Genomic DNA, 10909 nt, shown 5'->3' on the forward strand with positions numbered 1-10909 from the left:
CCGGACGCCGGAAGGGCGGGGCCTCCGCGTTCCCGGGCGCTGCTGCCGGAGGCCGCGTGGGCCTGGCGGGAAGGGCCACGAGCTGGTCCTTTTTTGTTTCCTTTTTCCTCCTTTCTCGGCTCCTCCGGAAAAGCGGAAGGGACAGAGCAGCGATCAGACCCACCCACTGTGTCCCAGCACGTGCGTGGCCACTAAGGAGCCCATTCCTCCCTGGACCCCACCCATTTAAAGCGGCTTCAGGGTACGCCTGTAGGGATATATCTCCCCAAAGTGAAAAGTTGGTGTTTAGCCGTTTCGAAATTGGAACTTGGGGGGAAGAACGGTGGGAGAACCATAAGGCACTCACGGGTTCTCACACGAGGAACGGCTCTTCCCACGCCCCGTGGCGTGGAGTTTGACGGGCCCTGTACCCTTGGGTTTTCTCCTCCCAGAATTCTGGATGGGAGCAGCTTCTGTCCGTGCCAATTTCACCCACACTAAACGCCTTGCATCCTGATTTTTGTGTCTCTTATACAGATCCTTGACTGTGATGCAGAGCCTTTCAGTTAGCTAGAAGCCTTGGCCCAGCCTCTTGATGCAGCCTGAATCCAGCAGGTGTGAAGAGGAGATCCCTTCCCTCTTGTGGGGTTTGGATCCTGTGTTTCTAGCCTTTGCAAAACTCTACATCAGGGATATTCTGGACTTGAAGGAGTCCTGCCAGGTGCCAGGTATGTGGCTGGTCAGCCTGATGGATGCCCTGTGCTGCATGTGCACCCCTCCTCACCCATCCCCAAAGCTGCAGAAAGCTGGTATTAGGGGCTTTTCAGGAGAGCCTTCCCTGCTGCTGCTGCAGGCTTTGAAAATGACCTAGCCTGCACCCACGAATGAGTTAATATCTATGCAAGGTAAAAACAGGCTTCTTTTTTTTTTTAATAGGTGTTTGGGGAGTAACCTTTGTACTGAGCAACGGAATGTTTTACGTGTATTTGAGGTCTTTCATATTTAAAAATGGCTCAGTTGTTTTTCTTGGGGCCTGCTCTTGGTGGAACTGTGCCACTTACCTGTCCCGGACATGTGACTCTCCTATTAAGCCTAGATTTCTTCTTTGTAAAAATGGGGATTAATCATGCCTCATTTTCTTGTGTGGGTTTGTTTTGTTTTAAATTATAAACTACTTGAGAGGAAGGACATCATCTGTCTTTTTTCACTTGTAATCCCAGGGCCTAGAACAGTGCCTGGAATGTTGTGGGCCCTCAAATAGCAGTTGAAGCAACAAAGCATTATAATTGTGAAAAATATTTTTAAATGTTTTTATTAAAGTAGAGGTTACCAAAGACAGGCTTATCATACCTAATAATATGACAAATATAGTTTGTGGTAGATTTAAATAATTCATGTAGCTATGGGTGGATCATCTCGTGTTTACTGTGTTGAGAAGTTTGATTAAAATCTCTGCTATTTTGGGCCGGCCTGGTGGCGCACTGCTACAGTGCGCCGCTTGGGAGCGCGGCGGCGCTCCCGCCGAGGGTTCGGATCCCACATACAGACCGGCTGCTCACTGGCTGAGCGAGGTGCGGGAGCAACACTGAGGGTTGCGATCCCATTGCCGGTCCCAGTCCGGTACGGGCGCGACACTGAGGGTTGCAATCCGTTGCCGGTCACGAAAAAAGAAAAAAAAAAAAAAAAAATCTCTGCTATTTTGAGTGAAGCTTTCTGGTTAAGGGCCTTCTGAATAGCAAGCTGTGAGTCAGAAGTAGTCAAGAATCTCAAGTATCCACAGTTTTAATGAGGTTTTGTGTGTTTCCAGTTATATGTACAAATATATTTGGATGACTTTTGGTACAGTTTTGTTTTGTTTTTTTTTTAAAAGATGACCGGTAAGGGGATCTTACCTTTTGGCTTGGTGTTGTCAGCACCACGCTCAGCCAGTGAGCTAAGCAGCCATCCCTATATAGGATCCAAACCTGTGGCCTTGGTGTTATCAGCACCGCACTCTCCCAAGTGAGCCACAGGCTGGCCCTGACTTTTGGTACAAATTTTTTTTTTTCCTTTTTGTCTTTTTTTGTGACCGGTAATGGGATCGCAACCCTCAGTGTCGCGCCCATACTGCGACCGGCAACGGGATCGCAACCCTCGGTGTCGCGCCCGCACCTCGCTCAACCAGTGAGCGGACCGGTCTCTATATGGGATCCGAACCCTCGGCGGGAACACCGTCCTCCCAAGCGCTGCACTCTACCGAGTGCGCCACCAGGCCAGCCCCAAATTTTTGACCACACTTTTATTTCCCAATTATTGTTGAAAATGGTCTGTTTATTTCCTTGAAAGGCAGCCAGCCTCCCCCACAGTTTTCCATTTTCCAGAACAGTCTGGTATTCTTCATAGCTCATCTCCTCAAGAAGAAATTAATTCACATCAAATGCCAGCCTTGCTTAAAGATCTTCTGTAGGTGAGCAAGCAAGTGTCAAGGACATGATAGGGGCTTAACTCTTCCTTTGGAGGAAAGACTTTATGATGTATTAAAAACAAACTAACAAAAATGGGGTGGTCTTTGTCACTGGTGAGAATGTTTCAGATGTGTTTTTTAAAATGAAACCTCATGGTTGAAGCAGACATCAACTGTAATTTTACAGAGTGATCTTCTTTAGACTATACTGTAGTTCTGAGGGGTGGGAAATGCCAGTAGTCTAGGTTTTCATTTTGTGTGTTTTTGGTTTAGCTTGCCATAAAGAGAAAACTTGTGACCGCATAAACAAAATAACAAAGGTTAACCAAAAAAGTGACAGAATATAAAATAAATGTGTTGTATAACAATTTGGCTGGCCTTTGTCCTTGGTTCTTGTCAGGTAACCTCTGAATCTTTGAAATTTCCTGAGTGATAGGAATGTCTGTGTTATTCATGGTAGCCCCTTGTACCATACTTGAGTTTATGTTGATGAGGTGTCTCATGCTGGGGCCACAGGCAGTTTCAGGATGGGGCCTGTCCATGCCCAAAAGAACAACAGTGTGATTAGAGGGTTGGGGTTTTGAGCCAGGTCATATCAGCACGCCCCTTTAGGAGGGGAGGTGTGCTAGAGATTGAATTCAGTGATGTGGCCAGTGATTCAATTAATCAGGCCCACATTGCGAAACCCCAGTAAAAACTCTGGACACTGAGGTTCTCTTTATTTGACTCATCCTGATTTGTATCCTTTATTTATAAAACTATAATCATAAATTTAACACTTTCCTGAGTTCTGTGAGTCATTCTAGCGAGTATCAAACCTGAGGGAGCCTTGGCCCCCAACTTTGTAGCTAGTTGGTCAGAAGTGCAGATGGCCTGAGGACTCCGGCAAAACTTGGCACTGGTGACTGAAGTGAGGGCAGTCTTATGGGGGACTGTGCCCTTACCCTGTGAAATTTGACCTAACTCTGGGTAGTTGGCATCAGAATTATGTTGTAAAATTATTGCAAAATGTTAACTCCCTTAATCTGTGAATTTAGGGTTAAACTAATGAAAATATTGTGAAATTTGACTGTAGTAGTTGTGGTGTTTAGGTTTTTGTGTGGGTTTTTTTTTCCATTTTTAAAAAACCGAATCAATTTATTTAAAAAAAAATTTTTTTAGTATCCCAATCTAGAGATAATCAATATATTTTTAATAACCAGTCATAACATATAGAAGTGGCTTTTATTGTTTTAAAACATCTCTGTTCATGTCAGACTTCAATGATGGGTTAAATAATAGTGAATCTTTTATATAAATCAACGTATGATATTTATACTATCTAATTCTAGTGAGTACAATCAAGTGAAATAATGTATTCATAAGAATTACATTAAATGAACCTGTGTTTGAAAAATATTATCTTGGGCATTTTAATGCTGTCAAACTTCAATAAAAGCAGTTATAGCATCAATTAGATAACAGCAGTTAAACTAAACAGAGATCAATCAGAAGTGTTTTTAAAGAGAGAAAACAGGCAAATGTCTTGCTGTGGTCCTGGATGTTTGGGGTCAGCTGCTTGGAATCTGAAGCAAACCTGCCTGTGCCTCTGGATCCCTGAACCCTCACAGCTTGACCCTCCTTTTTTCCAGTCGCTCAAAATACTGTTTGGTGCCATCACATAATAACTGTTTTCAGGCTCCTTGTGAGCATTCTACATGGAGGTGCATTTCATTTCACAAGGGGAGAAAGCATATTAACCAAATCCAGTTGGGCAACATTGGTTTTCTCTTTTCTTCACTAGTACAAGCTTCCTTAAAGCCAAGCTTTTTACTTAGGACCCTGGAAGAAAAGACATCTGAATTTCTTGAGACTTGCCATTTGTGAAAGGCTGATTCTTAACTCTGGAATTTCAGCAAACAACATGCCACTGGTTTTTGACCACCTCCACTCTCCTCCCCCCACCCCCACAGAGTTAATATTTAATGAAGCAGAAAATGTAATCATACATCGTATAGACTTTGCTTTTTTTTTTAATTTTAGGTGTATTTCTTTACAATGGACATCCAATAAGACAGGTAGATATCTTGGGAACTGTCATTGGAGTGAGAGAAAAAGATGCCTTCTACAGTTACGGAGGTAAGAACAATCGTGTTTGAAATTGACATTAGGCAGAAGGGCCCCCCCCCCCCCCATCAGCTGAAAGTCTCATTTCAAGCAGCCCCACAAAGCCCAAGCAGTTTCCTCTTGGAGCTTCAGAGGTGAACTAAATGTAAAATGAGGCAACAGGTAGGCATGATATTGATGCATCCTGTGAAGTGAGAGCTGCTGGGGAGTTAGGAGGTGGAAGAGTTAAAATATAGCAGTCTAGAATCAACAGGACAGACACCTGATACCTGAAGACATAGCTGTAAAAAGCCAAGATGGTAATACATGTTTATATTGATACCTTTAAAAGAAAAGGCCAGGTTAATGTTAAAGTAGACTTCTTTTTTTTTTTTTTTTTTAAAAGATGACCGGTAAGGGGATCTCAACCCTTGGCTTGGTGTTGTGAGCACCACGCTCAGCCAGTGAGCCAACCGGCCATCCTTATATAGGATCCGAACCCGTGGCCTTGGTGTTATCAGCACCGCACTCTCCCGAGTGAGCCATGGGCCGGCCCTTAAAGTAGACTTCTTAAGAAGACAGGGAATTATGAAAAATAATTTTTTTTTTTTTTTTTTAAAGATGACCGGTAAGGGGATCTTAACCCTTGGCTTGATGTTGTCAGCACCACGCCCAGCCAGTGAGCAAACCGGCCATCCCTATATGGGATCCGAACCCGGGGCCTTGGTGTTATCAGCACCGCACTCTCCCGAGTGAGCCACCGGGCCGGCCCTGAAGATGATTGTCTTAATGCTTGTAAAATAACATGTGAGAGGTGATATCTCTCAATCCTTCCGCTTTTTCCGAGAATATTTTTTTTATTCTGAAATAGATCATCTTGTCAGGCATCCCCATCGTGGGTCTATTTTTTCTTTATTTTACCAAAGATATTGTTCCTTTTTTCCTCCAAACAACTCAACAAACATTTAGTAAGTTTCTACAGCATACCCAGCTGTGAGCAAATACATTGTAGTACAATAACATACTTCTCTCCAGATACCAATGATGAAATAATGGTGTCTTTCAGTTTACAAAGCACTTTCACATGTATAATTTCATGTTATTCTCCCCTAATCTTTTCAAGTAGAAAGGACAGATGTTATTTCCATTTTGCAGATGAGAAAATCAAGGGCCAGTAGCTTGCTCAAGGTTCCACTGATGCAGGTTTGTGGGTCTAATCTACAATTTACTGACTCCAGTGTTCTCTATGGTCTCTATATAACTCGATTTGATTTTTCTCTCCCCCAACTCCTCACTCCCTTCCACACCCCTAAATCAGCTGCATCTGGTTTTTCAGATCAAATAAATGAGGCTGTTTGAGGGCTTCAGTCCTGGCCATAGAACCAGGCCAGATATTAGGCCTGTGACCTAAAGGGGTTTCACTTAACTCCTTTTCCCATTATGAAAAGATTAAAGTGACACGTTTGACTCTTCCGCAGTGAGCATGTCCCTCTGAGTGGGTGACATGAGAGCATGACACATCTGTGGGCTGTGGGAAAAGGAAAGGCATCTGAATGTTGAAGTAGTTGAGAACAGAAGTATGGTTGTGACTTCGGTGCTCTTGTGTCCTGTTCAAGTGGAGAGCTGCCTCTCTCCCTACTGTCCTTAAGACCAGCTTGGCTGTGGGGCCACCTGCCAGGTGACCACTCCCTGCCATCCCAGGTCCTGCCCCTCCTGAGTCACTGTGGGCCTGTGCCGGGCTTGCTTTCTGCTCACACTGACTCATCTCACACTGAAACAAAGGGCCAGGGGCCAGGCTGGCACTGCGAGGGTGCCTCTCCCCTGGGGCACTAAAGCAGCCAGACCTCAGGGCGCTGGGCACCAGGCACAGGGTCTGCTGCAAGAGGTCATAAGCCAGGGAAGTCAGAGCATTGGGTGGCAGGGCCTGGAGTGCATCAGGCACCTGGTGGCAGCAACTCAAGTCAGGCCTGCAGTCTTGGGAGGCCATAGTCCAGACCAGAATTACCTCACATTTTCCAGAACAAATGTTCGTGTGCTAATTTTTTTTTACTTTACTATAAATCAAGATTTTCAACTGACCAGAGAAGTGGTGTACCTAGAGGTGTCATACATTTTTAAACACAAAATGTCCCTGTCAATGTTTTTGCTTCTTAAAATGATACTTACTCATTATAAAATAAAATTTAAAACTAGAGAAAATTTTCATGAAGTACATAAAAGTCATATGAAACACTGCAAAACAGACAAAAACAATGTCAGTGTTTGGGTGAACATCCTTCTTAATATTCCTAACATTTTCCTAATATTGGAAATGTAGAAATGCCTTATTTCCATAGTATAATTATTGCTTATTTCTTTCTCTTCTTAATGTTTCTGAAATTAGGCTTACAGTCAATATATGCTTGAAGGTGGGCTTTGTTCCCCACACTCCAAAAGAAACTGCTATTAGCATTTAATGTCTTAAAATAATTTCTGTTAAAATACACTGTTTAATGTTTTATATAAACAGAATTATATATAAGATTTATGGGATATATAAGATTTCTGTTTTATAGTGAGGTGTGTATATCTTTCAACAGCAGTGAATATAGATCTTCATTATAACTTTCTATTCTTATATACTATGTCATTGTTATTTACTTAAATGATAGCATATTTATAAACATTTAGGTTATTTCCAATTTTCAGTATTATAAATAATCCTACAATGAACAGCCTTAAGCAAGACGTATATATCTTTGTGTTTGTTCTGTTTTTCTTCTCAGGATAAATACTGGAAGTAATTGCTAAGACAAAGGATATTTCAAAATGTGATGCATCTTTCCAAACTTGCTGTTTAGAAATTTGGTACTAATTTATATTCTCACTAATAGCATATGAGGGTATCAGTATTTTTAAAATTTGTCAACCCAGTAGTTGAGAATGTATTTAAATTTGCTTTTTTTTTTCATGGCAACTAGTGAATTTAACATATGGACATATTTATTGGCCATTTTTATATCTTCCATGAATTTCATATTTTTTTTCTTTACCATTTTTCTCTTGTTGTCTTGGTCTTTTTCTTATTAATTTGTATCAGCTCATTATATATTAAGGCACCAACCCTACCATTTGGACAATTGCTGTCCAGTATTAGTTTTTGAGTGGTCAAATGTATCAGACTTTTTTTAAAAAATGAGTTCTGATTTTCACATGCTGCTCAAAGAAGTCTCTCCCCATCAACTAACTGTAAAACCAAGGATAAAAGTATTTACCCATATCTTCTCATCTTAAGTTTACCTATTTTATATTTAATAAAATGAAACTCATCTAGAATTTATTTTATATAAGAAGTATTCTTCTCAGCTTCTTCTTTTAACACAGATATAAGCCAGCAATAAGATAATTTTGCCTTAATATTCTCTATTATGTGTGCTTTTACAACAGTCTGATTGATGATTTTTAAAAAATTATGAGACCCACTGACCCCAGGCTTAACTACCTCTGTTCTGAGTTTATCAGAAGTTGGGCAAGGAGAAAATGGCCATCATCCCATAGCAAACATCTCCAAATTCCTGTACAGTTAAAGTCCACGAGTAATGAGAAATGTTTCATGTGGCTTTTTTTTTTTTTTCACTAGGAGTAAAATAAGCCAGACCAGTATTGTTTTTGTGACCGGGATATAATTATATTCTTTTATGAAAATAAAATTGTGCCCTTCTGTCATGGTTTGGCGTTCCTTATATCCCCTGCAGTGGTGAGGACTGGGCAGAAGCCCTTCCACAAAGAGAAGCCCAGGCCACGCAGCTTGGGACGCTTTGTCTTGGTAAGTCAGCAAGCTAGTGAAAGAGAAATGGTGACAGAAGCCTATGCTCTAAGTGGCTGTGTTTCTAACCACAGACTGTGTGATGCTATCTTGTTTCAGGATGGGAAAGAAAGGCTGATTTTGTGTGTGAGCAGTCATTGAGGTTTTTGCACTTAACTTCCTGAGGACACCATTTTTATTAGAGAGGTGTAGGCAAGAATCATTAGTACCCTTGAGGTAGGGTAAGTGAAACCATTGGGCTCATGTATTACACTGACAAGTGCAGACAAGCAGTTCATATTGGTGTATGGTGAGAGATTGTTTCTACAGGTGGAAGGAGAGTTTGATAAAGGATTTGCCCCTCCAGGATCTTGAAAAATTTCATTTTTCAGTATGGCTAAATACAATGACAACATGCTAATTTATTAGCTGTGCCCAAATCTCTCTTCTACCCTTTACGCCTTCTTGCAGTGGATGATAGCACTGGAGTTATAAACTGCATCTGCTGGAAAAAGTTGAGCGGTACCGAATCTTCATCAGGTAATTTTATTTGCCACCATCCTTTACTTTTCCACTAACCAATTGATTTTTCTCAAGATAACTCATCGGAACGGCTGCAGGGCTAAATTTTCACATTCATCTGCTGGCGAGTTACATTGATCGACTTGGAGCACTGTGCCCAGAGCTTTGCTGCTCTGAAATCTGACGTGGGGAGCTGTTTCCCCTTCCTCCCATCTTCCATTTTCTTCCTCCCATCTCTCTGGTGCTCACTTCCTCCTAAGCCTATGGCAATGTGAATAGGTTACTAGGAGTTTCAGTAGTTCATTTTTACCATGCCAGTTACTACATCAAGATTTTAGCATAGGGCCTAGCCGTGGCGCACTCGGGAGAGTGCGACGCTGGGTGCGCAGCAGCGCTCCTGCCGCGGGTTCGGATCCTATATAGGGATGACCGGTGCACCCACAGCACTCACTGGCTGAGCGCAGTGCGGCTGGTCTCAAAAAGGACAAAAAAAAAAAAAAAGATTTTAGCATAATTGTTGGTCAGGTTGGAATCCCCTTGTTTGTCGCATATCACTTGACCAAAGAAGATTTTGAAAACTGCTCCTCCCACATGGATGGCACTACCTTCTATGCTGCCATGATCCAGATTTTATGAAATCTCTAATATGTTCAAAAAAATACACAAGCATTCTAAGATTGATGAGAAGGTAAGTTAGGATTCCTTTGGAAGTTAGTCATTAAGGAGTATAAACTGAAAAAGAACTTTAAAATTGCATATTGAACACATTCGACTGTAGCTGAAATAACATTTGGAGTTATTTGAATATATTTTAATCTTAAGTATTTTGTAAAGTTATGTTCATAATATTTAAAAATATTGTGCAATATTGCTGGTCATTTTTGGCTCCAGAGAAACTACAGAAATTGGAACCTTGTTTTTCTCTGTTTTGTAGTATATACAATGTGGTGCCATAAACAATGGGGTTATTCAGTGAACGTTGCCTGCTCTGATCACTAATGTCAAGTGTCTACTAATGTTATATGTGGCGGGAATATCTAATGCTTGGAGTGGTGTCTTTTTTCTTTTTGCCATTATCTATTAGGATCTCAACTTCCTAGTTTGACTGTACCAGCTAGTGGAATGCACATTTGCTTAATTTTCTGATATACTTAAATTTAGAATTTAGCCATCTGTTTCACCCAACTTTGGTATTCCCATTCCTAATTGGGGAACATCTAAATCTGTGGCTATTTAGGAAGTTTTGTAGATAAATTTAAGAGAGACAATAGGTTTTATGCAGATATTTCATAGGCAAGAAATAAACCTATAAGACAATCAGATATCTGGATTTTCATATACAGTGTACCTAGCATATTTGTTTTAGTCTGTTGTGTGCTGTTATTACAGAATACCTGAGATTGGGTAATTTATAAAGAATAGAACTTTATTTCTCACAGTTCTGGAGGCTGGGAAGTCCAAAATCAAGGTGCTGGCAGGTTTTTGTTTTTTGATAAGGGCCCAGTGTTTGCTTCCAAGATGGTTCCTTGAACACTGCATCCTCCAGAGGAGAGGAATGCTGTTCCCCACATGACAGAAGAGCAGGAGAGAGAGAACCCACTCCTGTAAGCCCTATTTTTTATAGCAACATTAATCCATTCATGAGGGCTCTGCCCATTAGGCCCCACCTCTCAACACTGCTGCATTTTGGCTTAAGTTTCCAACACATGAGTTTTGGAGGGGACAAAAACATTTAAGCCATAGCAGCATTAAAATCGTTTTCAGATGTATGGTTATTGTCACAGTCTTCAGTCAGTGGTGCAGTTTGAACATGTATACTTGTTTTATATGGAAGGTCAGCAAACTTTTTCAGTAAAGGGCCATATAGTAAATATTTCCTGCTTTGTGGACTTGCATTTGGTTTGCATTTGGACTGTTTAACATTGCCATTGTAACACAAAAACAGCCATAGGTAATACATAAACAAATGAGCATGGCTGTGTTTCAATAAAACTTTATTTACAAAACAAGTTTGCAGGTGGATTTGGCCCATGAGCTGTAGTTTGCAGTCACCTTTTTGAGACAACATTTTCATTTTCAAAATGAACTTTTTTTTA

General features: G+C 41.1%; 1 protein-coding gene across 3 annotated transcripts in view; it reads left to right on the forward strand.

The window, feature by feature from the left end:
- The first annotated feature begins 29 nt into the window (after nucleotides 1–29).
- The window catches only part of OBFC1 (oligonucleotide/oligosaccharide-binding fold containing 1), a 34902-nt gene continuing 24022 nt past the window's right edge, over nucleotides 30–10909 (forward strand). For 2 of the 3 annotated variants that reach the window (XM_008571498.1, XM_008571499.1), the window contains exons 1-4: nucleotides 30–241; nucleotides 517–707; nucleotides 4445–4540; nucleotides 8763–8831. In XM_008571498.1, coding sequence (XP_008569720.1) covers nucleotides 575–707; nucleotides 4445–4540; nucleotides 8763–8831 — 298 coding nt within the window. In that variant the 5' untranslated portion in view covers nucleotides 30–241; nucleotides 517–574. The remainder of the gene's footprint in view (nucleotides 242–516; nucleotides 708–4444; nucleotides 4541–8762; nucleotides 8832–10909) is intronic. The other variant, XM_008571500.1, reaches the window with a different exon arrangement.

This window comes from Galeopterus variegatus, unplaced genomic scaffold (genome assembly GCF_000696425.1).
Source record: "Galeopterus variegatus unplaced genomic scaffold, G_variegatus-3.0.2 Scaffold692, whole genome shotgun sequence".
NCBI lineage: Eukaryota > Metazoa > Chordata > Mammalia > Dermoptera > Cynocephalidae > Galeopterus > Galeopterus variegatus.